General features: G+C 40.7%; 1 protein-coding gene across 3 annotated transcripts in view; it reads left to right on the top strand.

Moving 5' to 3' along the window:
- The window catches only part of LOC118839975 (OX-2 membrane glycoprotein-like), a 56918-nt gene that overhangs the window by 24082 nt on the left and 4920 nt on the right, over positions 1–27916 (top strand). For all 3 annotated transcript variants that reach the window (XM_036747483.1, XM_036747482.1, XM_036747484.1), the window contains exons 5-6: positions 22–129; positions 11332–11381. In XM_036747483.1, the coding sequence (XP_036603378.1) occupies positions 22–129; positions 11332–11339 (116 nt within the window). In that variant the 3' untranslated portion in view covers positions 11340–11381. The remainder of the gene's footprint in view (positions 1–21; positions 130–11331; positions 11382–27916) is intronic.

Below are 27916 nucleotides of genomic sequence, written 5' to 3'. Positions count from 1 at the left end.
ACCCCTCCCCCTTCCCTGCAGGCCATAGTTTTTCAGTGGCTATATTCGTGGGTATTCTTGTGCCTGTCATGATCCTCCTGGCCTTGATTTTTACCTTACTCTACTGGAAATATCGACGCCAGAGTAGAGGTGAGTTGTAGGGGGAAGGGTTGTAGAAAAGGAGACAGTGAAAAAGTAGTAGAAGCAAATTGTTTTCTCAAATTGTTGTGGGAACATGCTATTAGATATTGAAGAGATGGCAAAGTTATGTTTTATGTATTCATTTCAAAGTGTATCGATGGGACTCCTGGGTCACCAACCACCATATGGAAGACTAGACATTTGCTCCAATTCACAACCTCTTAAAACTTCCCCAAATAAGAAATATATTCAAGAAGCAAAATAAAAGTCTCCACAGGCCAAAAACACCAAGAAATTTAACTAAGAAACAACTCAATGAGCTAACATCAGGACAGGCTAACCTTGAACACTGAGCATGCTCACTCAGTGTCTTTTCCTTCCACTAGTCACCATGCTCAAAGAGGACCATGACATCAGAGATATGATGCCATGACATGCAGGTGAATTGGGTTTAAGTGAGGCAGGGCTGTGCAAAGTCACCAGCCTCACTTTCTCCACTGAAGCCATCTGGGTCCAGTTGGAAGATATTGATCAGGATGACTGGAGATGGCCCCAGATGCAATGGGAGACTATGGCCTTTTTAAGCTAAGGTTAACAGGTCTCAATTTGGCTGAGGTAGTGCCCATTCAGTGGTTAAGTCTAGGTAAGATTGGTTGGTTAGTTGGTTGGTGTCCTTCATTCTTGAAGAGGAACAAAATGACATCACTATGCTAGAGTCAAGTTTCAATGTATCTGACTGAGGCTGATCACACCAACATGACCTTAGAATGATCTACCACAGGTCGGCTATAAATAATCCGGGTGAACATTTGGGGTGGATACTCTAAATTTGCACATCCTGTGTTTCCTTTGAGCTGTTTCAATTCTGCTTTGCTCATAGAGCACCAGCGCGTTCTCTGATGTGGGCAGACCATACTGACTGGTCTTGTGCCAGTGTCTCACATGTCACACAATCAATTCCAAAGTTCTTGAGAGAGACTTCGAGAGTGTCCTTGTATCGGCTTCTTCTGACCACCATGTGAACACTTGCCCTGTATGAGTTCTCCATAAAATAGTCTTTGGCAGATGTACATTTTGCATTCTAACAAGGTGGCCAACCCATCAGATTGCACTCTCTGAAGCAGAGTTTGAATGCTTGGCAGTTTAGTTCGGGAAAGGACTTCAGTTTCTGGTATTTTATCCTGCCAGGTGATCTTCAGAATCTTCCTAAGACAATTCAAATGGAAGCGATTCAGTATCCAGGCATGGCGCTGGTATGCTGTCCAGGTTTCACAGGCCTACAACAATGAGGTCAGCATAGTGGCTCTGTAGACCTTCAGTGTGGTAATCAGTTAGTTCATCCATCTCTAAGAAGGCAGCATTTAATTCCATCAAAACTAACGTACGGGGCAATCAGGGGTGGAGCCAAGATGGCGGCTGGTAAGCAGGGACTACAGTGAGGTCCGTACCCGAGTCCCTCCAAAAACCTATAAAAAATGGCTCTGAACCAATTCTAGAATGGCAGAACCCACAGAACAGCAGAGGGAAGCAGGGCTCCAGCCCAGGACAGCCTGGATGGTCTCTGGGTGAGGTCTATTCCATACGGAGCTGGGAGCTGGGAGCTGGGAACAGAGTGGAGCAGAGCCCAGCCTGAGCGGCATGGACCATCCAGACCAGAAGCCGGGCGAAGGGGGCCCTAGTGCCCTGAATATGTGAGCTGCGGCAGTTACCAGACCCCTCGACCCACAAACACCAAAGACTGCGGAGAAGGTTAGTGGGAAAAGCTGCGGGAGTAGAAGGAGTTCTCAGTTCGGCTTCCAGCCCTGCGGGCAGCGGAGGTGGGGCAGCTACAGCTGTTGTTACTTCCGGCTCCAGGCCCACCTGGTGGGAGGAATTAAGTGGCGGATCAGAGCAGGAGTGCAACAGCCTGCTGAAGATCTAAGCCCAGTCTGGACTGGGGGTTCTTGGGGAAGGAGTAGTGCGGGTCTGACAGAGCTGGCACCTCCCCCCCAAACGTAGAACATAGAACTCGTTAGTCTACAAGCAGTCATACCCCACTGAAAAACTCAAGGGTCAAGTTAGTTGGTTGGGAATATGGCCAGGCAGCGAAAATGCGCCCAGATTCAGCCTCAGACTTTGGATTCTTTCTTTGGTGACAAAGAAGACCAAAACATACAGCCTAAAGAAGACAACAAAGTCATAGAGCCTACAACAAAAGCCTCCAAGAAAAACATGAACTGGCCCCAGGCCATAGAAGAACTCAAAAAGGATTTGGAAAAGCAAGTTAGAGAAGTAGAGGAAAAATTGGGAAGAGAAATGCGAAGGATGTAAGAAAACCATGAAAAACAAGTCAATGACTTGCTAAAGGAGACCCCAAAAAATGCTGAAAAAAACATTGAAGAAAACAACACTTTAAAAAATAGACTAACTCAAATGACAAAAGAGCTCCAAAAAGCCAATGAGGAGAAGAATGTCTTGAAAGGCAGAATTACCCAAATGGAAAAGGAGGTCCAAAAGACCACTGAAGAAAATACTACTTTAAAAATGAGATTGGAGCAAGTGGAAGCTAGTGAGTTTATGAGAAATCAGGATATTATAAAACAGAACCAAAGGAATGAAAAAATGGAAGACAATGTGAAATATCTCCTTGGAAAAACCACTGACCTGGAAAATAGATCCAGGAGAGATAATTTAAAAATTATTGGACTACCTGAAAGCCATGATCAAAAAAAGAGCCTAGATATCATCTTTCAAGAAATTATCAAGGAGAACTGCCCTGATATTCTAGAGCCACAGGACAAAATAGAAATTGAAAGAATCCATCGATCGCCTCCTCAAATAGATCCCAAAAAGAAATCTCCTAGGAATGTTGTCGCCAAATTCCAGAGCTCCCAGATCAAGGAGAAAATACTGCAAGCAGCCAGAAAGAAACAATTTGAGTATTGTGGAAACCCAATCAGAATAATCCAAGATCTGGCAGCTTCTACATTAAGAGATCAAAGGGCTTGGAATGCGATATTCCGGAGGTCAATGGAGCTAGGATTAAAACCTAGAATCACCTACCCAGCAAAACTGAGTATCATGTTCCAAGGCAAAATATGGATTTTCAATAAAATAGAGCACTTTCAAGCTTTCTCAGTGAAAAGACCAGAACTGAATAGAAAATTTGATTTTCAAACACAAGAATCAAGAGAAGCATGAAAAGGTAATCAAGAAACGGAAATTGCAAGGGACTTACTAAAGTTGAACTGTTTTGTTTACATTCCTACATGGAAAGATGATATGTATGATTCATGAGACCTCAGTATTAGGGTAGTTGAAGGGAATATGCATATATATATATATGTTTATGTATATATATAAGTGAATGTGTATGTATGTATATATCTATGTGTATATGTATGTATGTGTATGTATGTGTATATGTATATATATGTGTTTATATATATGTGTGTGTGTATATATATGTGTAAAAGAGAGAGAGCAGACACAGGGTGAGTTGAAGATGAAGGGAAGATATCTAAAAGAAATAAAGTGAAAGTAAGGGATGAGAGAGCAACATACTGAGAGAGGGAGATAGGGAGAGATAGAATGGGGTGGATTATCTCGCATAAAGGTGGCAAGAGGAAGCAGTTCTGTTGGAGGAGGGGAGAGGGCAGGTGAGGGGGGAATGAGTGAACCTTGCTCTCATCAGATTTGGCCTGAGGGGGAATACCATACATACTCAGTTGGGTATCTTACCCCACAGGAAAGAAGAGGGAGGAAGATAAAATAAAATAAAATAAAATAAAATAAAAGTGGGGGGATGATGGAGGGGAGGGCAGACGGGTGTGGAGGTAATCAAAACAAACACTTTGGAAAGGGGACAGGGTCAAGGGAGAAAATTCAATAAAGCGGGATGGGTTGAAAAGGAGCAAAATGTAGTTAGCCTTTCACAACATGAGTATTGTGGAAGGGTTATACATAATGATACATGTGTGGCCTAGGTTGAATTGCTCGACTTCTTAGGGAGGGTGGGTGGGAAGGGAAGAGGGGAGAGAATTTGGAACTCAAAATTTTAAAATCAGATGTTCAAAACCAAAAAAAGTTTTTGCATGCAACTGAAAAATAAGATACACAGGCAATGAGGCGTAGAAATTTATCTTGCCCTACAAGAAAGGAAGGGAAAAGGGGATGAGAGGGGAGGGGGGTGATAGAGGGGAGGGCTGACTGGGGAACAGGGCAACCAGAATATAAGCCACCTTGGAGTGGGGGGGAGGGTAGAAATGGGGAGAAAATTTGTAATTCAAAGGGTTGTGAAAATCAATGCTGAAAACCAAATATGTTAAATAAATAAATTTAAATTAAAAAAAAAATAAAGTGGCAATCATCAAAAAAAAACAAAACTAACGTACGAGCAAAGCTTAGAAAGATGCAGGATTCTTGGCTCAGTAAGAAGGCAGATGAAATTCAGTTTTATGTTGATAGTAATAATACAAAGTGCTTTTATGGTGCTCTGAAGGCTATTTATGGGCCAAAGACCTATGCTGTGTCTCAACTACTCAGTGCTGGCGGTGCCACATTAATTAATGATAAGGGCATGATCCTAGGGAGATGAGCTGAATACTTCCATTGCGTTCTCAGCAGACCATCATCAATCAATGCTGAGGCCCTTGACTTTTTACCTCAGGTTGAAGTCAATTCCCTCCCTAGCTGAAGCTCCAGCTGAAAAAGAGGTTTTGAATGCCAATAGGCTCCTTTCATGTGGCAAAGCACCTGGTGCTGATGCTATCCCAGCTGAGATTTACAAGGTGGGGGGGTCCATTGCTCATACAAAAAGGTAAGAAACAAGCAGAAGAATGGACTCTTTACCTCCTAGTTAAAACAATCAGTCTGGGAGGGGAAGACACTTAGGGTTTCTGGCCAAAACAGAAACAATCGGTATTTACATTTACCCTGAGTCAGTCAGGGCCCAAACAATGACCAAGTGAGGCTTGTTCCAACTGCCTAAATCAGGCCTGCACAGTGTGCAGGCAGGTGGGCAGCTTAAGGCTCTCAGGCCACTTGTGGCAAGCCAAAGGATTTCCTCTACTTAGAAAGGATGTTTTCCTCTACATTTTTCTCAGGCTTCCCAAAATCCTTTGGGCAGCAAGCTGCCTGAGGACCACAAGTTATGCAGGCCTGGCCTAAATCAAAGAATAAATTTTAGAATAGACAGAAAAGGAAGAATATTAATGGAAAGAATGAAGGGAAAATAATTTTTTGGGAAAATAATTCTAGGGAAAAAATGCAGAAAATGAAAAAAACGAAAAAAAATGAAGGGGAGGAAAAGAAGGGTGATTTTAATTAATTACCCGAGAGAGAAAAAGAAGGGAAGAATTAGATAATTGGGTAAAAGGAAAGGAAAGAACCAAAACTATGGAAAAGGGTATCAAATGAGAGAATAGGGGGCTTGAGGATGAAGGGAAGAGAGCCTGTGGGAATAAGGTTGCCTTAAAGTAAGTAGATTATACAGCTGTCTGGGAAAGTTTGCTAGATCAGACAGTGTTTGTCTCCACCTTATTACCCATGTGATCTATAGTGGGAATGTAACAAGAGTGCTGTGGGGTGTAAGACCCAACAAGATCAACAAGAAGAGCACAGGTTCTTTGATCTGCTTTGCTAAGGGGTTAACAATCTTACTTTAATTAAATGTACAAATACCATTCATTTATTTCAGGGAGAAAAGCCTGTACCCTGAACTTCAGAGCAAATACAAATAGAAATTACAAACAGAGACAATGTCAACAGAGCAAACAACACAAACCAGTCTATCCATAGCAATACGTAGTTACCAGGGAAGCATCAGCATCTGAGTTTCTTCAGAGGTGGGGGGGTGCTCCAGCAGTTACCCAGACTCTCCACACCAACACTCTTCCAGCGAGTGAGAGTCCCAAACAAGACGCTCACCTCTGAGTTTGTATACCCTGTTCAGAGTCAAAGAGCATCACAGCCATTCAACTCAAACCCACGTGACCTAAAAAGCTTCTTCGGGGTCAAAAGGTGTCACAAACATGTGACTCAAACCCATGTAAACTAGGCTTTCCCTTGAGGTAAGCTGGTCATCAAAGACTCCCAATTTAATAAAAGAAACAAAGGCCAAACTCAAAGGCACTTGATTACATAAGTGCTCCAAAAGAGAAAACAGAAAAGTCCCACCCTGCTTAACCTTACGGGGAGACAACGTAATTTAGGAGGGAAAGCACTGCAATGGGAGTCAAAGGACCTGGGCTGGAATTCTGCCTTTTTTACTTCCTTCCTGTTTGACCTTGGGCAAGTTTCTTAGTCTCTCTGGGCTTCAATTGCTTCACCTGTAAAAAGAAGATATTGTATTAAATGATCCACTATGGTCTCTCTGTGCTCTAAAATCTATGAGGCTGTGATCTTAAGTCACTTCTTACTTGTGACTTTCAGTTTCCTCAACTGTAAAATAGGGAGAAGGATCAAATGGTGTTAAACTTTAAATCCTCTGTTGCCCTCCAAACCCGATTTTCTTCTCTCCCACTAAGCACTAGGCCAGGGATGAGGAACCTGTGGTCTTGAGGCCACATGTGGTCTTCTGAGTCCTTGAGTGAGTCCAATTTTTACAGAACAAATCTTTTTATTAAGGGGATTTGTTCTGTGAAGTTTGGATTCAGTCAAAGGGCCATACTTGAGGATCTAGAGTGCTACATGTGGCCCTCAGGCTGCAGGTTCCCCACCCCTGGACTAGGCAAACACGTATGCATTTTACTTTCATGACCTGTGTCCCCTTTTGACTCAGTCTCTAAGACCAAGACTGACATCCAGCTGATCAAATGATCTATTGTCTGCAGCCATGTCTTATTTTACTGTTCCCATGTGTATTAACAAGGCAGTAATTACAATATAGAAGATAATTGTAAATATTCCTGTGTAGTTCTGTATCACAAAATATAAGAGACTCTCTGTATAGAAGGTGGCAGAAGTAAACCATTTAGTCAGACACCAGAGAACCAGATCCCAAAACCAATAAATCCAACCCATCCAAGCAGCAAGCAAATTCCAGAACAAGTAAGTCCACTTTATAATAACAGCAAAGAACCTAACACAGAACATCATAACAGAGAACCAAGCTATCCCATAACCTTCCTACCCCCTGCTGGAGCCTTGCCACCAACAAACATTCACAGCACACCTAGCACACATCTGCTCTCTCCCTCAATTCTAACTGCTCTGAGCATTTCCTGCTTCACCCATTCCTGTTCCTCTAGTTTAGTAAGCTCCTCCCACCATGTGTGACTTAGGCTTCATGTGACATAAGCAGGTCACGTGGGCCTATTAGTAGGTGGGAAAGATCTTCAAATTTACACTACCATTACACCATGGCTGCTGCTGATGTTACTAACTTTTAAATGGTGTATACAAGTGATTGAGACATCCCTGAAGACAGGGATACTCTCATAGTGTCTTTTTCTAGAACTTTCATGAATGAAGCTATTAAAAATTCTAGGTGATTTCCATTTAATGGAAGGGAGGATTGTAAAGGGAATTAGATGCTATATGTAGAGTCTGTCATGCAAGTTAGGAGTTTTGTAGGGGAATTCTGTGTTTCAACAGAGAAACCAGGCACTGCAGGACAGTGTAGCAGAAGGAGCATTGTACAGGATAGTTAATGAACCTGCTTCTGTGACCTTGAGTGAATGCCTTCCCTTCTTTGGGGATCTTAGTTTCCTCCTTTTTAAAATAAAGTTCTTTTTTTTTCTTAGAACATGGCTAATATGGACATCTGTTTTCCTTGTCTATTTTTGAAATGGATTTTATTTTTCTTGCCTTCTCAACAAGTGGGGGAGGAGAAGGGGGGAGAGAGAGAGAAAGAGAGAGAGTATTTGTAACTGAACATAAAATAAAATGGAATTTTAAAAAAGGAGTTGCCCTTAGAAGGTCCCTAAGATCATTTCAAGCACCGTGAGACTAGGAAAAGTGTTTTTTATTGTTTTTTTGGAGGAGGGGAGTTGGCTTCAAGCCCTCTTTGAGTCACCTCCACAACCTGTTCTCTCTCCACCTGTTCTTTTTCCTCTAATTAGTTTTTTTGGATGCTAAAAAAAATCAACTGATCTTAGCACTTAGTTATCAGGAATAATATGTGTATGTCTGTCTGTCTGTCTGTGTGTCTGTGTGTCTGTGTCTGTGTCTGTGTGTCTGTCTGTATGTATGTGTGTGTGTTTAGGATACAAAATATCCACGTTCTGGGGGATTGTATGGCAGATGTTCAGTCAATTAAGTTGTCCTCTTCTTGATCCCATTTGGGGTTTTCATGGCAAAGAAGTGGTTTGCCATTTCCTTCTCCAGCTCCTTTTACAGATAAGGAAACTGAGGCAAACAAGGTTAAGTGACTTGCCTAGGGTCACAAAACTAGTAAATATCTGAGACCAGATTTGAACTCTCATTCAAATTTTAAGATACCAAAATATTCTAAGGTACCAAATGTCCAAGTTCTTGGGACTGGAGAGCAGACAGCCAACCAGAATCAGCCTCATGTTATCCCAGAATTCCTGGGGGTTCTGTACATCTCTTCCCTATTCCCCATCTAAGAGTATCTTTCTTGCCACTTATCCTGAGTATAGTTTATGGCACTTGTCCCAAGTGTAAAAAGTCTTACGTTTAGTTGAAGGGGGAAGGTGGTAAAGTAAAAGGCATTGTAGGGCAGTGAAGAGGGCTATGGAGGGGGAGTCAGAGAGTATCCTGTCTCTGCCATTCACCACCTGCAGGACCTCGGACAAATCATTTAACCTCTTTGGCCCTCACTTTTCTTATCTGTAAGATGAAGGGGTCAGATTAGTTGAGCCCAGAGATCCCTTCTCAATCGAAAAATCAGTGATTCTACAAAGAAATGGCTTTGACAAGAAAGAATGAATGAAAAAATATGAATAAAAAATAGGATTTGATGGCTGTATGGTTGGAGGATCTGAGTTCAGATTCAGACTTTACTCCTTACTCCCTGCATGACCACGGGCAGTTAGTTCTAAGGGGAATCCAAGACTAAGCCTCTGAGAGCCATTCCAACTCTAAAAATCTGTGATTCTACAAAGAAATGGCTTCACGATACACTCTAACAGGAATAATGGACAATGAAGAAATGTGAGAAGTGATATATTTTTTCTTGTGTTCCCTTATTGTAACTATTTCAGTTTCTCTACAGTCTGTTGTGGATGACTCTATAACCAGAACACCTGAGTTCAAATCCCACATCTGACTCTTATTACCTGTGAGATCTTGGGAAGATCATTTAACTTCCCCATGCCTAAATGTCCTCTTCTGTAAAATGAAACGATTGGACTTGATGGCCTCTAAGGCCATCCTACTCCAAGCCAACTCCATCCTTCCTTCTAACTCTAACTCTGTGTTCCCATGAGTCAGACTATGACTAAGGAGAGGGAAGGAAGAGTCAAAGATGATCCCAAGATTTTTAGCCTGCATGACTGGAAAATTAGTAGTTCCATTTCTTAGAAATGATGCAGTCAGGAGAAGCTGATTTGACTGGAGGGGAGGAGAGAGGATGAATTTTGTTTAGAAGTATATTGAGTCAATTGAATAAAATATCTAATAAACACTTGAAGATGGGGTCCTAAAGCTGAGGTACTTAACAATTTTTGTATCATGGACTCCTTTGATAGTCCATTGAAGCCTTTGGACCCTTTCTAAGTATCATGTTTTTAAATGCATAAAGCACCATACATAAGAGTACAAAGGAAATAATGTATTGAAATAGTTATCAATTTGTTAAAACAAGTTTACACACCGAGGTTAAAGGTAGAGTCAGCTTACACAATAGAAAGAGCTCTGTAGAACTTTCACTAAGTCACCTCATTCCTCTGGATCTGTTTCCTCATATGTAAAATGAGGGGTTGGAGTAGATAACCTCTACGGTCCCTTACAGATCTGGATCTGTAACATTCTATTATAGATTACAATCATGTCCATAGAGGTTAATTTTTAAATAAATGTTCACTATTATAAAATATTCCCTGGTGTAGCAAGGGTGACCCTTTAATGACACTGATATAATTTTATGAGGCAAATGTACTTTTCTTTGGACTGCAAATTGTAAAGATTTTGGTTTGTCCACAGATTTTTTTAAATTGTAAAATTCTAATACATCTTGCTAAGAGGGAGCATGGTATTCCCCTCTGCTTATATCATTAAAATTTTCTATGAGAAGAACAAAAGATTGCTACATTTTTCAGAAACATGTCATCTTTCACACAGTTAGTATTTTACTAAGCCAGACAGTATAATGGAGATAGAATGTCCCTGGGGATTTTTTTATGGTACTTTACTGTAACTTTTTATTTCCAGCTTGGTCAGTTTTAGTTACTCAACCTCATTGAGACCATGTACCACTGGGAAAAGGTTCACTTTCTACAGAAACCTTACCAGGTCATGTGCTTCTGGGAAAGAATTAAACAGCAGCTTCACAAAGGAAAGTCAGATAATGTGTTTGTTTGGGTTTTTTCCTGGTTTTTTTTGTTTGGTTTTGGTTTTGCATGTATTCATCTTGGAGTCACCAAACCTAAGTCCAAATCCTGGCTTGTTATTTACTGCCCTTGTTCCCCAAGTCACTTTAGCCTCTCTGGGCTTCAGTTAACAAATTTGGTAGAGTCCGTTCTCAAATTTTGAGAATAATTTGTATAGTGTAGAACAAATATTCATTGTTTTGTTTTGTTTTTAACATTTGGTAGAATTATCTGGCAAATTTACCCAGATCAGACCTCTATTTTTTATAGTTCCTTTACAGCTAGTTCAATCTCTATTCATGCCCTATTAATTTGACTCTTTTAATAGCCATACAGCCAATTTAATTTTATGTTTTTGTAGCTAATCTTCTATTTCATTTTAATTCTCAGATTTGTTGGCATACAACTGTGTTTCATATGTTCTGATAATTCTCTTGCTTCTTCCTTGTGCTTTGCTTATATTCAATTTTTAATTTTGCTAATTTTATTTCTATTCCTGTTCTTGTTAGTCAAGTTTGGCTAAAAGTTACCAAGTTTTTATATTTTCAAAGAATCAGCTTTTAATTTCATTAGTTCTGTAGTCTTTTTTTCTGTTTTACTTATTTCTCCTTTAATTTTCAAGATTTCCTTTTTTGTGCTTATTTTGTTTTGTAAAAATTTGTTAGTTATCTAATTTTAACATATTTAATATATTTAGTTCTTTTGTCTTTTTTTCTATTTTGTGAATGTATGTTTTTAGGGATATAATTTCCCCCCGAGGACTGCTTTAGATGTACCCCAGAAATTTAGGTATGTTGTTTCATAATTATAATTATATTTCATAAAGCTGTTAATTTTTATTTGTTTTTTGACTCATTGTTTTGGCCAGGGGTGGATAACCTGCAGCCTCGAGGCTGAATGTGATCCCAAGGCCACAAGTTACCCACACCTGGTTTAAGATCTCATTTTAAATTTCTATGTCAGTGTCTTTTGCTTGTGTGTTCTGGATTAATTGCTATTTTCATTTAATTTTGCTCTGTAAAAATTGTATTTATTATTTAACCTTTCTTATATTTATTTGCAACTTTTCTATGCTTTTAATATATGGTATATATTTGTAATGGTGTCATGTGGTGCTGAAGAATATATATCTAAAGTTATATATATGGGAAATATATATCTATAGCTATATATTTATATATATGGGAAATATATATCTATAGCTATATATATGGAAAAATTAGGGAGTGAAATTGCACAAATAGAAAGAGCTCTGCTTATAACTCACTAAAATCACTTCATTCACCATGTATATGTATGTGTATGTGTATATGTATATGTATATATATATATATATATATATATATATATGTATATGTATATGTATATATTCCTGGTCAAAAGATGCCATACATCTTTTAGCTCTAAATTCTTCAATAATTCATTCAGTTCTCTATTTTTCTCTTTATTTTTCTGTTAGATTTGTCTGGCTTTGAGGGAATAAAATTAAGGTCTACTATTATTCTTGTGTTGCTATCTATGTCTTTTTTTGCAACTCAATTGAATTTTCCTTTATTCACAGAGATGCTATGCCATTTAGTGCATCCATGTTTAATACTGATACTAACTCTTGCCAATGGTTTATTTAAGCATAATGTAAATTACTTGTGAATTTTTATTTTTCCTTTGTCTAACAACATAATTGGAATTCTTGCTTTTTTGGATTCATCTGTTGAATAGTAAATGATGTTCCAGTGTCCTCCCTTTCTTTTCTTCCTCCCTCCCTCCCTTCCTCCCTCCCTCCTTGCCTCCTTCCCTCCTTCCTTCCTTGCTTCCTTTCTTTCTCTCTTTTCCCCCTTTATTTTCCCTTTCAGTTAAGTGGATATTTCAAAATTTCCTTGTGTTTCTTCACTTCAATTTCTTGTATTTGTTAATTTTTTCTGTACCTTTTTCTATTTTTTTTCACTTTTTTTCTCTTCATTTGTTCTTCCATTAAAGAGGAAAAAAATTAAAGAATAAAAGGGTAATTGAAAGTACTTAAAAATACACAGAATAGGATAGAAAGGAAGGATAGAAAAACCCAAGTTTTGATGGTTACATGTAGAATTTATTATATATTTGAAAAGAAAAGCAAGCTCTACATAATGACGTTTCCCAATTTCATGTATAGTCTTCTTTTACAATTCTTCTTTGTGTATGGAAATTCCCATTTTAATCTTCTATTTATATATTAAGCATACTTAACAAAGCAAGAAATAACTTAATTAGCAAGTAGCATGATCATTTCCATATGCATGCAGAAGAAGAAATGGATTGCTTATGAAACTGCAAACCTTTGTTATGCTCATCTTGCTTGCGAAGAGCTTTCAATGCCAAAGAGAGAAATTTCTGCTTGATTCTGTAAGTAATAGGTTGCCAGTGGAGTTGATTGAGCAGGGAAATAACATGTTCAGCCAAATCTGTGCTTTAAAAATGTTACTTCGGTACCTGTATGGAGAATGATTTTGCATGTAGTGAGATTTGAGGCAGGAAGGCCAGTTAGAAGGCTATTGCAATCCAGGTGACAGGTGATAAAAAGCCTAGACTAGGATTGCACCATACAGGGAGTTTTCTTACCCAAGTACCTAGTACTTGGGTCAAGTCCCAAACCTTATTTTCTTTCACAATTTATGTTCCAATCAAACTGGACTATAAGTTGTTCAAAAAATTATGTGCGATCTCCTGCCTCAGTGTATTCTCCTTTTGAAAAAATGTTGTTTTCCTCTGAATAATTTGGTGCATTTGGAGCATTTCCCTAAGCTTGCTACACAAAGGTTCAGTTTTAATGTTTGAAAATTGGTTGAAATACAGGCTTTGAGATCTGCGTGTAGCTACTACGGGGCGGGGGCATTCATTTTCAGAAATTTAGAAAAGTTGTCTTCATTTCCTTTTTTTTAAATTAAGAATACAAGTAGCATTGTGGGTAGAACAATGGAAGTTTCCTGAAGTCAGGAAGACTTGCATTCAAATTTGACATCAGACACTCACTAGCCTTTTGACCCTGGGCAAGTGCCTCAGTTTCCTCATCTGTAAAAATGGTGGGTGATTAATAGCACCTTCCTCCCACATTTGCTGTGAGGATCAAATGAAGTAGTACGTAGAAAGCACTTTGTATACCTTAAAGCACTACAGAAATGCTGGCTGTCATTATTATTAATTATTATTATCATTATTATGATTAACCGCAATAGTACTGAGATTTATTTTGTGACGAAGAGTCCCTTCTGCAAAAACAAGAAATCATTCTTTTGAGTTGGCTTCAGTTCTCCAATGGTTAAGGGAAGAGATGGCTTTTATCTGCTTTACAGTTAAGGAATGTAAGGGAGGGAGCTGGGTAGTCTGCTATGTTGTTTCTGCAAAGTTACGTAGCAAGTACAGTGACCTGTAGACCTTTGCCTAATGTACTTACATTTCCTGTTTATTGACCAAAAATAAATGACGAAACTTGGCGGTTCCATTTAAGAATTGTGGAAAAACTGGATAATTTACATAAGGCCTAGAAAAGAATTCTGACACACGGTATGTTCACTAGGACACACTGGCTGGAAAGGGTTCCTTATTCATCTATGTATTTCTTAGATAATTCTCATAAGCTCTTAAAGAAATTCTCACTTTCAGAGACCCAGATTAAACCAAACAGCCTGGTTGTTTGTTGGGATTGTGTGTGTGTGTGTGTGTGTGTGTGTGTGTGTGTGTGTGTATACACACTTTAATGCTTCAAAACCTCAATGATTTGTGAGGTTCTTCCATCAACATAAATCAAACCCCTTTGGCTTACACAAAGGACACAGGCTCTGGGTTCCAATCTTCCATTTGGTGCTTGACCTTGGACAAGTCACTTAGTTTTCTTGGGCTTCCATCTCCTTCTCTGTGAAATGAGAGGTTGAATTAGATAACTTCTGAGATCCCTTCCTGCTCTAGATCTGGGATCTTAATACTTCATAGATGGTCTTTGAGACTATCTAATAATGAATCTCACTGAATTTAATTAAGCTGGTCCTAAGACATCAGGCATAGAGTCTTTCACTGAGCGTATAACTGAAACCTTTCCAACTTGTTAAGAATAGACCATAGGATCATAAATCTAACGTGAGACTACCTAGTCCAACTCCCTCCTTTAACTGTTAAGGAAACTGAGGTCCAGGAAGGTGGAATTTGAATCTGGGTCCTGTGGTTCTGGAATCTTCTCACTGTAATAATATGATACGATACAATACGATATGATACGATACGATACGATACAATATAATAAACATAATATAATACCTCACCACAAACAAACAAAACAAAACAAACACAAAAGACGCACCAAAAAGCAAAACAAAAAACAAAACATACAAGCCAATTGCAGGTTTGGTTCCTAGGCAAGTGAACAGTTCAGGTTCAAGGTATTCTGTAGGAAAACATTCCCAAAGCTGTAGCTCTCCCAACTCCCAACTCCTAGCCCTTATGTTTCTTTTTAATAGTCTAATAATGTGGTGATCTCAAAGCAAAGGTAATTACTATGACAGCATAATAAGCAGAGTAATAACAAAATATTCCCACACATAAACTCTGGGAATGCTCTTACTTGATACAAAAGCATGCTACACATGTTGTGTCAGTGGAAAGAATGGTCATACACATAGACACATATACATACACAGAGAGGCACCCATGAAAGAAAAGCCTTTGGCTAAAACAACTTGTGTTGATAGCATCGTGTGAGTTCTTGTTGTCTTTGCTCTTCTACAAGTCACCCACCTCCCCAGACAGAATGTTTTTGCCAGGTCTTGTTGAGGCTGCTTTTCTCCACATGTCTAGATTGCCAGGGCTAATAACTCTTTTGAATCTATTACTGGCTGTCTTTCTCAGAGGCCAGGAGTCTCATTCTTCAAAGCTGTCTCTTTTTAATTAATCAAGATGGTGCTGAGGCAACAGGCATGGAGTCTTTCATGGGTCCTATAACCGAAGCCTTTCCAACTTGGTAAGAGCTTGAATAGATCATAGGATCATAAATGTAAAGTGAGATGGGCCCAGGGAGGCCATCTGGTAACTCCTTGATTCTTTTCTGATCCCTGCTGGGTGTAGGGTCTCCTACTGGGTGCACAACTCCTCTACAAAGTGCTGTGGCTAATAGGGGTGATGGTAAGGAGAGAAATCCTTTCCCTCCCCATCACACACACACACACACACACACACACACACACACACACACACACACACACCACCCTTTAGTTGAACATGAGAGAAAAGACAGAGTGATTCCCCTTTCAAGGTGAGTTCATCTCCCAAGGGTAGCCCCCTTCTCTGAGGCCAGGTGTCTTATCCCCCAGAACTCCCCTCCCTCACCAGATTCCAGAACTAGCAAGCTTTTAAAAAGCTATTTGAGGGAGGGAGGGATAGAATTTGGAAGCCAAAACTTTAAAAATACTAAAAAAATTGTTTTAATATATTATTGGGGAAAAACATGTGTGTGTGTGTGTATATATATATATATGTATATATATATGTATATATATGTATATATATATTTATATATATATACAGAGAGAGAGAGAGAGTGAGTGCATCATTTGGGTATGGCCAGTCTTCAGAGAGTCAATGGCAAGCTGCCTCCTAATTCCATCAGATAGCACTTCACATCTTTTAAAGGCAAAACAGTGAAAAAAGATTCATGGCCATATGTGGGAATTTTGTATTCACAGGATTCCAGAAATCACTAAGAAATATGCAAAAATGTAAATGGGGGAAGGGGAAGGTCAGAGGAGAAGGCTCTTACCTGGGAGCCTACATGTCTCCTAAGGACAGTGCCGTGTTATGGTTATAACCCAGCTAAAGCTCTAACTAAAATGTCTGCATAAACAATCTTGAAGGTTGTTTCTCTTGTGTGCTTGAACTCATCATTTACTTCCACATGAAGAATAAGACTTGAGCAGTGGATGTTTAGAAAGTTGGAAAAGTCAGTTGGCTAAAACTTTAAAAATGGGGAACCCAAATTTCTGGATGTTTCAACAAAGGCAAATTAGCAAGTGAAAACCACATGCTTTCCTGAAATCTGACAAGTTAAAAATGGATAGAGAGAAGCTTCTTTTTATCCCAATATTCAGGGAAAGAGTGATTTTCTACAAAGATATTAGAATCCCATGATTATTGAGTTGCAAAAAGGACAGGCCCATCTGCAAGCCTTCCCCACATATCAGGAACAATCCTTAATGCTCCCCATTCACATCCCTTTTCTGCCGTGTCTTTTGGACAGCCTCCAAAAAGTCTTATATCTGGAGGCCAATTTCAGATCATTAGCTCTGCCCCTGGAATGCCTTTTCTCCCCCTGCCTAATACTAATAATTAGAGCTACCATTTGTATAGAGCTTTAAAGTTTGCAAAGCACTTTACTCCTTTATCTCATTTGATTCTCACAAAGAATCTTGCTATTAAAGGCTATTATCACCCCCATTTTACAGATGAAGAAACTGAGGAAAAGCGGCGCTAAATGAGACTGGTGAGTGTTGGTGGCAGGCTCTGAACTCAGTTCTTCCTGACTCCAAATCCAATAGTAGGTCCACTCTTCAACTGAACTACCAGCCTGTCTCATAGAGATGCAACAAAGAAAATGGCGATGCATAAACATTAGCATCTCCCCATCTCCCAAAGTACCGTGTAAAACTTCGTCTTTGCATCTAATACCTTCCCTCCACAAATGAAGGAAGTAAGGTCCAAGAAGATTAAGTGACTTACCCCAAGTTACTGAGCTAAGCAGTATCTGAGGAAGGATTCAAACCCATCCTGATGACTTGAAGTCTGGTGCTCTATCTTTGACTCCAAGCTGCCTCACTTAGTAAATTGGGGGAGGGGGGAGTAGTCAGAATCCAGAGAATATTTGGTAGGGAAAAGAACTAACATGAGGCAAATGGAGCTGTGGCCCAGGATGCCAACATGAGGTGGGGGCTTCCTCCCTTCAAAAACCAGTGTTCCCATGCTCTCCTTCCTGATTTTCAGGTGTTGAGCAAAACAACTTGGTCATCACCTCCAGGATATTATAGCTGTGACCCTCTTTTAAGTCCTGAACCCCCAGAGGAATGAAGGACAATCTTTCTGGGGCTTACTTCCCTCCCACTGTGACTATACCTACCTTCTCAGACTGTTATCTTCCCATCCCTTCCCCCACACTGCATTTGCCTCAGAAGCCAGTTATTGCTCTTTTGGGGAGTAGGATACATTTCAAACCATCCAAGCCATATACTTGGAGGGAAGAGTGAGAAATTTGGGGCTCTGAAATTCCAAAATTATTAGCCATGTGATCAAATTTTGCTTTCATGCCCTCCACCCCAATAGTTAAGGGACATACAAAAGTATAAGAAACTGAGTGTTGGGAGACAGATGAGGGGGTGGAGCCAAGATGGCAGCTGGAAAGCAGGGACTAGCATGAGCTCCCCGCCAAGTCACTCCAAAAGCCTGTAAAAAAATGGCTCTGAACGAGTTCTAGAACTGCAGAGCCCACAAAATAGCGGAGGGAGGCAGGGCTCCAGCTGGGGACAGCCTGGATGGTTGCTGGGGGAGGTCTTTCACACACGGAGCTGGGAGCGGAGCAGAGCCCAGCATGGGCTGCACAGACCGACCAGACCAGGAGCCGGGCAGAGCGTGCCCTGGTGCCCTGAATCAGTGAGTTGTGGCAGTTGCCAGACTTCTTGACCCACAAACACCAGAGACAACAGAGAAGAATTGCAGAACCCACAGAATAGTGGAGGGAAGCAGGGCTCTAGACCAGGACAGCCTTGATGGTCTCTGGGTGGGATCTGTCCTGCACGGAGCTGGGAGCGGAGCAGAGCCCAGCATGGGCGGCGCGGACCAACCAGACCAGGAGCTGGGGGGACCGTGCTCCAGCGCCCTGAATCAGTGAGCTGCAGCAGTTTCCAGACTTCTCAACCCACAGACACCAAGGACAACAGAGAAGGCTAGTGGGAAAAGCTGCTGGGTACAGGGGGATAGAGTTCACGGTTCAGCCACCGCCCCAGAGGCAGCGGAGGTGGGGCAGCTACAGAACAACAGCTGCAGTTGCTTCTGGCCCCAGGCCCACCTGGTGGGAGGAACTGGGTGGTGGATCAGGGCAGGAGTGCAGAACCTGCTGAAGATCTAAGTCCAGTCCGGGTTGGGGGATCTTGGGGAAGGAGGAGTGCTGGTGTGGCAGAGCTGGTGCATCCCCTCAAGCTTGGAACATAGAACTCTTTACTCTACAAGCAGTCATACCCCGCTGAAAAACTCAAGGGTCAAGTAAGTTGGCTGGGAGCATGGCCAGTCAGCGAAAACACACCCAGATTCAGTCTCAGACTTTGGAATCTTTCTTTGGTGACAAAGGAGACCAAAACATACAGGCAGAAGACGTCAACAAAGTCAAACAGCCTACAACAAAAGGCTCCAAGAAAAATATGAACTGGTCTCAGGCCATGGAAGAGCTCAAAAAGGATTTAGAAAAGCAAGTTAGAGAAGTAGAGGAAAAATTGGGAAGAGAAATGCGAAGGATGTGAGAAAACCATGAAAAACAAGTCAATGACTTGCTAAAGGAGACCCAAAAAAATACTGAAAAATATACTGAAGAAAACAACACCTTAAAAAATACACTAACTCAAATGGCAAAAGAGCTCCAAAAAGCCAATGAGGAGAAGAATGCCTTGAAAGGCAGAATTACCCAAATGGAAAAAGAGGTGCAAAAGACCACTGAAGAAAACACTACCTTAAAAATTAGATTGGAGCAAGTGGAAGCTAGTGACTTGATGAGAAATCAGGATATTATAAAACAGAACCAAAGGAATGAAAAAATGGAAGACAATGTGAAATATCTCATTGGAAAAACCACTGACCTGGAGAATAGATCTGGGAGAGAGAATTTTAAAATTATTGGACTACCTGAAAGGCATGATCAGAAAAAGAGCCTAGATATCATCTTTCAAGAAATTATCAAGGGAAACTGCCCTGATATTCTAGAGCCACAGGGCAAAATAGAAATTGAAAGAATCCACTGATCACCTCCTCAAATAGATCCCCAAAAGAAATCTCCTAGGAATGTTGTCACCAAATTCCAAAGCTCCCAGGTCAAGGAGAAAATACTGCAAGCAGCCAGAAAGAAACAATTTGAGTATTGTGGAAACACAATCAGAATAATCCAAGATCTAGCAGCTTCTACATTAAGAGATCGAAGGGCTTGGAATACGATATTCCAGAGGTCAATGGAGCTAGGATTAAAACCAAGAATCACCTACCCAGCAAAACTGAGTATCATGCTCCAAGGCAAAATATGGATTTTCAATAAAATAGAGGACTTTCAAGCTTTCTCAGTGAAAAGACCAGAGCTGAATAGAAAATTTGACTTTCAAACACAAGAATTAAGAGAAGCATGAAAAGGTAATCAAGAAAAAGAACAAGAAAAAGAAATTGCAAGGGACTTACTAAAGTTGAACTGTTTTGTTTACATTCCTACATGGAAAGATGATGTGTATGATTCATGAGACCTCAGTATTAGGGTAGCTGAAAGGAATATGCATATATGTATTTATGTATATATATATATATATATATATATATATATATTTATTTATGTGTATATATAAGTGAATTTGTATGTATGTATATGTGTGTGTATATATACATATATATATGTGTATATATATATATATATATGTACAGAGAGAGAGACAGAGAGAGAGAGAGAGAGAGAGAGAGAGAGAGAGGACACAGGGTGAGTTGAAGATGAAGGGAAGATATCTAAAAGAAATAAAATCAAATTAAGGGATGAGAGAGGAATATATTGAGAGAGGGAGATAGGGAGAGATAGAATGGGGTAAATTATCTCGCATAAGGCAAGAAAAAGCAGTTCTGTAGGAAGAAAAGAGAAGGTAGGTGAGGGGGAATGAATGAATCTTGCTCTCATCATATTTGACCTGAAGAGGGAATACCATACATACTCAATTGGGTATCTTACCCCACAGGAAAGAAGGAGGAAGAAGATAAAAAAGGGGGGATGATAGAAGGGAGGGCAGATGGGGGTGGAGGTAATCAAAAACAAACACTTTGGAAAGGAGACAGGGTCAAGGGAGAAAATTCAATAAAGGGGGATGGGTTGGGAAGAAGCAAAATATAGTTAGTCTTTCACAACATGAGTATTGTGGAAGAGTTATACATAATGATACACATGTGGCCCATGTTGAATTGCTTGACTTCTTAGGGAGGGTGTGTGGGGAGGGAAGAGGGGAGAGAATTTGGAACTCAAAGTTTTAAAAATAGATGTTCAAAAACAAAAAAAGTTTTTGCATGCAACTAGAAAATAAGATACACAGGCAACAGGGCGTAGAAATTTATCTTGCCCTACAAGAAAGAAAGGAAAAGAGGATGGGAGAGGAGTGGGGTGACAGAAGGGAGGGCTGACTGGGGGACAGGGCAACTGGAATATACACCATCTTGGAGTGGGTGGAGGGTAGAAATGGGGAGAAAATTTGTAATTCAAACTCTTGTGAAAATCAATGCTGAAAAGTAAATATATTAAATAAAATAAAATAAAGACTCAGATGAAAATTTAAAAAAAAAGAAACTGAGTTTTGGATGGAGAGACTTCTAAATGGCTTCCAGATATCTCCAAATGAGGTAATGCCTCATTATGGTTATGATCCAGCCAAAGCTCTGACAAGAAGGCTACATAAACAATCTGAATATTTTCCTGTGTGTTAAACTGATTTCATGATGCCAGAAACAGATTTCCTGACCTCTGTGAAAAGAATGTTTCCTCAAAGAAGACAAATCTTATAGACAAAACAAACACAGTTTTAAAAAAATACAACAATTTTGGTTTTGGTTTTGGTTTGGTTTGGTTTGTTTTTTAAGTAGAGTTACAAACTTCCTTACTTTTAAAAAAATCAGTTTGGAAATTTACTTTGGATAATGCCTTGCACATGTGGGTTCTCAAAAACAAAATTGAACTGAACACTAGCCAACAGATTCTAAAAATAAAACAGGATTTATGTTGCTTGTTAGCATCTCAGAGGCTGTATTCAAATAAAACATTACTAATGATGGTTGTAGGCCCATGACTGACTGGTTTCAGAACAGGTAACAACCATAGGATGTTATATGATTTCATTCTTTGCTGCTCTGGTTTTACTTCAGAATAACAGTCCTTACATTTTAAAGGGAAAGATTCAATTCCCTTTGGGAAGAAAGCAGGGATCTTGACTATGGAATGCCCTAAACAGGGCTTATGAGGCAAAACTAGACACAAGGTGAACAGAATTATAAAATAAAATGATGTTTGTCCAGTTGGAACTGTTGATTTCAGCAAAACAAACCAGAAAATACAATCAAAAGTTGGGGCTTTGGGTCTATGTGGTCTGACATTAAAGAAGCAGGAAATATTTAGTTGAATTTTTGACCCAAGTTTTCAGTATTCATAATCATAATCATCATCACTAATGTTTATATGATACTTTAAGGTTTGCTTCTGGCCACTGGTTGTAGAGCACTCATTCTGCTCCTGGAGTAAGGTGCTTAATTAAGTTCCTTGTTCTGCCTAATAATGAAAAAATAATAATAGGTGATATTTATAGAGCATTTTCTTTTAAAAAAAATCTTATCATTATGTTTTGTTGTTACATTGTCTAAATATCTCCCAGTATACCATTACCTCCTACCTCCCAAAGAGATTTCCTATATCATAAAAAATAGTTTTAGGGAAAAAAAATCAACCAATACATCGAAAAAGTCTGAACTTTCCATCTCTGCAAAGGAGTGGGGTGGGGAATGTCTTCTCGTGTCTCATCTTTGGGGCCATACTTGTTCTTGTTCTTTGTAATTATGTAGGATTTCCTTCTTGTATAGCCCAGGCTGCAAAATGGCAGAAGAAATGCTATCTACACCTATTCGAATTTTTGGCACCTGTACTCTCTGGGAATTTCCACGATGGCAGTGGGGGTAATGCTTCAATCACACTTAATTAAGGCAAAGAGAGTACAGAGACAAATGACACAAGGTAGAGGCAGGACACAGAGGCAGATGGGGGGAGGGGTGGGGAAGGTAGGCTGCAGTGAAGAATTGGATGGGGAGGAAGAGAGTCATGTAACTGTAGATCAGAGCTGGGAACACTGGGTAGAAGTACCTTTAAAAGATGGAAGATTGCTCAGGGGGCAGGAGTCTGGGCCTTGTTTTTATAGAGTTTTGGTGGTAGAAAGACTAACTTTTATCTGTGACATCTTGGGGTTAGTTCATTAACATATCTGCATCATCTGAAAAGTGTCAGCAACATTTGGTGTTCTGCTGGTCTGGAGCATATCTCAGGCTTACAGACCATGGCAGTTAGCAGCACCAGAAGGCCCTGACGGCAAGGCCTAGCTGGCTTCCCCTGATCTAGTTCATGGTCACATGATGTGATTTTTAATTAATTTATGAGACAGTTTGCAAGTAACTGTTGTGCTCCTTTGATCTATGGGACAGTCTATAAGTGATTTCTAGGTTCCCCTTTGCAATCTTACTTCCTTCTGTTATTACTTTATACTGGCTACTTATAAATTTACTCTACTCGGAAGGGTTGATCGGGGGACCAGAACAAGATATGATTTTAAGACACTTGGACACATACTAGCTCTATGGCCATAGGCAAGATACTTACCCTGTTAGTGTCCTAGGTAACTCTTTATGACTATAAAGGAATTACAATTTCAGTTAGTTGCCCATCTGTATCACTGAAGGGAGTTTCCATACTGGACCCTAAGATCATGGGTGCATTAGTGTCCTGAGTCTTCCATCTCTGGTTTAGCGTGGCCTGACCTCTGAGAAAAGGCTCCTAAGGTCCAGGCTCAGCACCTCACATCTACCCTGCTAGGGAGTGTACCACTTCCTGATGCTGCCTCATAGCCAACCTACTTAGGTGAGGAGACCTCAGATTGTGGGTCTGCTCACACCCTAGGCCATTCATCTGTTGAGTGTAGCATGTACCCTAAAAAATGCAACTCGGGGCCAGGCTGGTCATCTTCCTTCTGCCTCAAACTGCTTCTATCTGTATCAGTCCAAGGCATTTTCCACCTCCTGCTGCCAGCCCAATCTCTCAGTCGGGATGTGCAAAGAAGAGCAACTATCCCTTTGACTTCAACGCTCTCATCTCTTGATATTCCCATCTTGTGATGGTAGAAAAATACCATCCTCCATTCAATGAACATTCTCAAATCTGGTCATATTCTTCACATCCCAGTTACTCTGAACACAAATCATCATCCAAACCCCACCCCACACCCTTACTACCCAATTCCTCATTTCCATCCCCTTCAACCCTCCCAGTCCAAAGTTTAATCCTAACCCCACCCAGCCCTTCCACTATGGTCTCTGATATGCCTGTTACATAGGTGTAACGCCAATCACAGCAGCACACCTGAGGACTGCTGCTGTGAATAATTTTAAGGGTCTAATGAACTCTCTATTCATAACTAAACATTGTTCAATAAATTAAAGCATAACACTCATAGCATCATCCTTAAGCAGAACAAATCATTCAACATATATGTGTGTATATATATATATATATATACACACACACACATATCTATATCTATCTATCTACCTGTCTATCTATCTATATCTCATACATATCTCGGTATGTCATATGGCACATAGCATATATTATTGCATTCAGTAGCATTTCCCAAAATACTTGTTTATACAATCGGGGGTCCCAGGCTAGGGTCTTCCCTAGCACAACACGTTACACAGCATATGTCATTGCATCCCCAAAATCAGGGAGTCCCAGGCCGGGGTCTTCTCTAGCATAACACATCCTTAAGGGGTAGCGGAAAATACCACACCGTCCACACCTAGATCACAGTAAGAACAATCTCCTTAATCAATACCAAGTGTTCAAGTAAAGTCCTCTTTCATCTTAACTTGAGGTTGATTTCCAAGTCCCATGGCTCTTCCTCTGTGGGCTGACCACTCCAACTCTCAGCTGGATTCACATGTAGGCAGCTCTTTTCTCCTGCTCCATGTCTCAGCTCATGGGGACTGCTCCACTCCAAACTCTCCCTGATCCTGCCAGGGGCTCCTGCCTGAAGCTTCTGACCCTGAGAAAACAAATCTTAATAGGACTACAACGATATTGACACACACTACCAGCACCGTCATCTCAGTTCACTTTCAGAGTCCTGAGGCTCTGTGATAACAGTTCAGTTCAGTTTAACAGCTCTTAAAAGGGGCTTAAGCTAAGCCTCCTTCCCATGGGCAAGTTTCTGTCTTACAGCTGTATTCACTTTCAAAACTCAGAGGCTCCTTCAACAAGTCTCTGCCATCAGAGGTCTCTACTCTTCATTCTCTTCCTCTCAAAACTGGCTCTCTTAATGCCTGCTTTCTCAACACTGGCTCTCTCTCTGTATAGTTCTACTTGGCATCTGATTGGCTTGAGGCCACATGCATGTGTCTGATTGGCTTGAGGACACAGGCACATATCTGATTGGTTAGAGCCCACTTGCACGTGTCTGATTATCTCAGCACAGAGGCATGCAAGACTGAGACTGGGAAACTGAATAACACAAAGAGAAAAAGCAAAAAATCTCACTTTGCTTGCCATTACAATAGGCAGCAAATTTCCCTTCATCTTAAATCTATTTCTCTTCTAATCCTTCTATCTACTAACTCTTATGGAAACCTGGATTCCTTGCTGGCCATCATTTTATACTACTGGCTGCATCTTCACTCATTCTCATCATCACTCATTCTCCTCAGCTCACTGGTTGAAGAGAGGGAATTGGAATATTCCTTGCTCCCCATCACCACTTTAAGGTGTTCTCCTTTCCTCCTTTATTCAGCAGCCTCTCTTCCTTTGAGATTCATGCTATTCCTATCTTCTACCCAATCAAAATCCTGGTAACGGTTATCTACATATACTCCATCCCCCATCACTCCCCTTCCTTCCTCAATGAGTTTAATACCTAGCTTACAATTTTTCTTTTCCCCCTAACTCCTGCCCTTACACTAGGAGACTTCGACATACATATTGATTCTCCCTCAAATACCCTAACCACTCAGTTCCTCGACCTGCTCTTCTCCCATGAACTACTCTTCCACCCACATCAAGAGGGTCATACCCTCAAACTTGCCCACAAACGTACCACTTCCATGTTCAAGAATTCCAAAGTCATGGTATCCAACCAGAATCTATTGATTTTTTTTTTACCTCTCCTTCTCCCTTCTATTACATAACCCATCCTTTTTCTTCATCATGACCTCCAAACCTTTGAGCCTTCAGTTCTCTCCCAGGCCGTCTCCCTTGCACCAGCCACTCTCCTCCTCTTCCCATCTTGACTCCTTGATGAGATAATTCAACTCTATGCTGTCCTCCTCTCCTGGATCCTTACTTGCAAAACTCAATGGCCTTTTCTCAAGCCTCCTTCTTCTTGTCCTCTGTCTTGGTAAGGCAATAATAACAATGTGGATGATAATTGTCAAAATGCCTGCGTGGTTCTGTATCGCAGAGTATATGAGACGCTCTACGTAGAAGGCAGAAGAAGTAAACCATTTATTCACACGCGAGAGAACCAGATCCCACAAGCCATTTATCCAGTCTGTCAGAGCAGTAAAACATTCCACGCACAATGTTACAATCTGGAGCCTCTCCATCCCAAAACCTCTCAGACCTCCTGCTGGGATCTTCCCAAAGACAAACTCACAGTACAGCTAAATCAGCCTGTTCAGTTCTAACAATCACGAGGGCGGCCATTGTCAGCCATTACCAACCATAACTGCTCGCTCTCTCTCTCTCTGCATTTCCTGTGACATCACTTCCTTTTCCTGTCCAGAAGCTCCTCCCACCACATGTGACTTAGGCTTCCTGCGATGTAAGCAGGTCACATGGCCTATTAATGGGTGGGAAAGATCTCCAAATCTAAATTGCTGCTACATCCTCTCTGCAGCCTTTGACACTATGGCTCACTCTCTCTGCCTTGATACTCTCTTCTCTCTAGGTTTTTCGGACACTGCTCTCACCTGGTTTTCCTCCTACTTCTCTGACCACTCCTCTGTCTTATTTACTGGCCTCTCCTCCAACTCACACCCTCTAACCATAGGGGTTCCTCACAATTCTGTCCTGGGCCCTCTTCTCTTCTCCCTCTGTAACTATGTCACTTGATGATCTCATCAGCTCCTATGGATTTAATTGCCATCTTTATGCTGATGATTCTCAAATTTACCTTTCCTGCCCCCGGACTCTCTGCTGACCTCCAATCTCACATCTCCAAATGCCTTTCAGACATCTTGAAATGGATTCCAGCAGATATCTTTAACTCAATGTGTTCAAAAGAGAAGTCATTTTATTTCCCCCAAACCCTCCCCTCCTACCTTCCCTATTACCGTAAAGGGCAACACCATACTCCTAGTTCCTCCGACTCATGACCTGGGGCTCATCCTGGATTCCTCAGTCTTTCTCACCCTCCCACCACCCCCACCCCACATCTAAGCTGTTGCGAAGGCCTGTCAATTTAACCTTTACAACAACTCTCAAATATACCCACTTCTCCCCTCTGACATTACCACCAGTCTAGTGAGGGCCCTTATCACCCCACACCTGAATTATTGCAATAAACTGCTGGTGGGTCTACCTGCCTCAAGTTTTCCCCCACATTAATCCATTCTACATTCAGCCACTAAAGTGATTTTCCTAAAATGTGGGTCCGATCATATCACCTCCCTACTTAATAAACTTGGGTGGTTTCCTGTTGCCCCTAGGAACAAATACAGAATGCTCTGTTTGGCATGCAAAGCCTTTTACAACCTAGCCCCTCTCCTACCTTTTGCCTTCTTACACCTTACTGCCTGGAACATAGTCTTTGATCCAGTGACACTAAACTCCTGGCTGTTCCACAAACAAGAAACTGCATCGTTCAGTTCTGAGCATTTTCTCTGGTTCTCCCATGCTCGGAATGCTCTCCCTCCTCCGCCCTTACAACTGATCTCCCTGGCTTCTTTTTAGTCGTAACTAAAATTCCACTTTCTATAGGAAGCCTTTCCTAACCCCTCCTAATTCGGGCACTTTCCCTCTTTTAATTGTATCCTATTTATCCTGCATATAGCATCCTCCGTATATATTTATTTGCATGTTGTGTCCCCGTTAGATTGTAAACTCCTTGCAGGTAGGGATTGTTCTTTGAATCTCTTTGTATCCCCAGCACTTAGTGCCCAGCATATGGCAGGCACTTAATAAATGTTTCTTGAATTGAATGTCCCCCACACCACCCAGAAACGATGGAAGGTATGTTTTTATTACCATAAGAGTTCTTCCCTATAGGCTCTCTTTAATTATTGCTGCC

Source organism: Trichosurus vulpecula, chromosome 2, assembly GCF_011100635.1.
Source record: "Trichosurus vulpecula isolate mTriVul1 chromosome 2, mTriVul1.pri, whole genome shotgun sequence".
Lineage (NCBI taxonomy): Eukaryota > Metazoa > Chordata > Mammalia > Diprotodontia > Phalangeridae > Trichosurus > Trichosurus vulpecula.
This window is presented reverse-complemented; position numbering and strand designations above follow the sequence as displayed.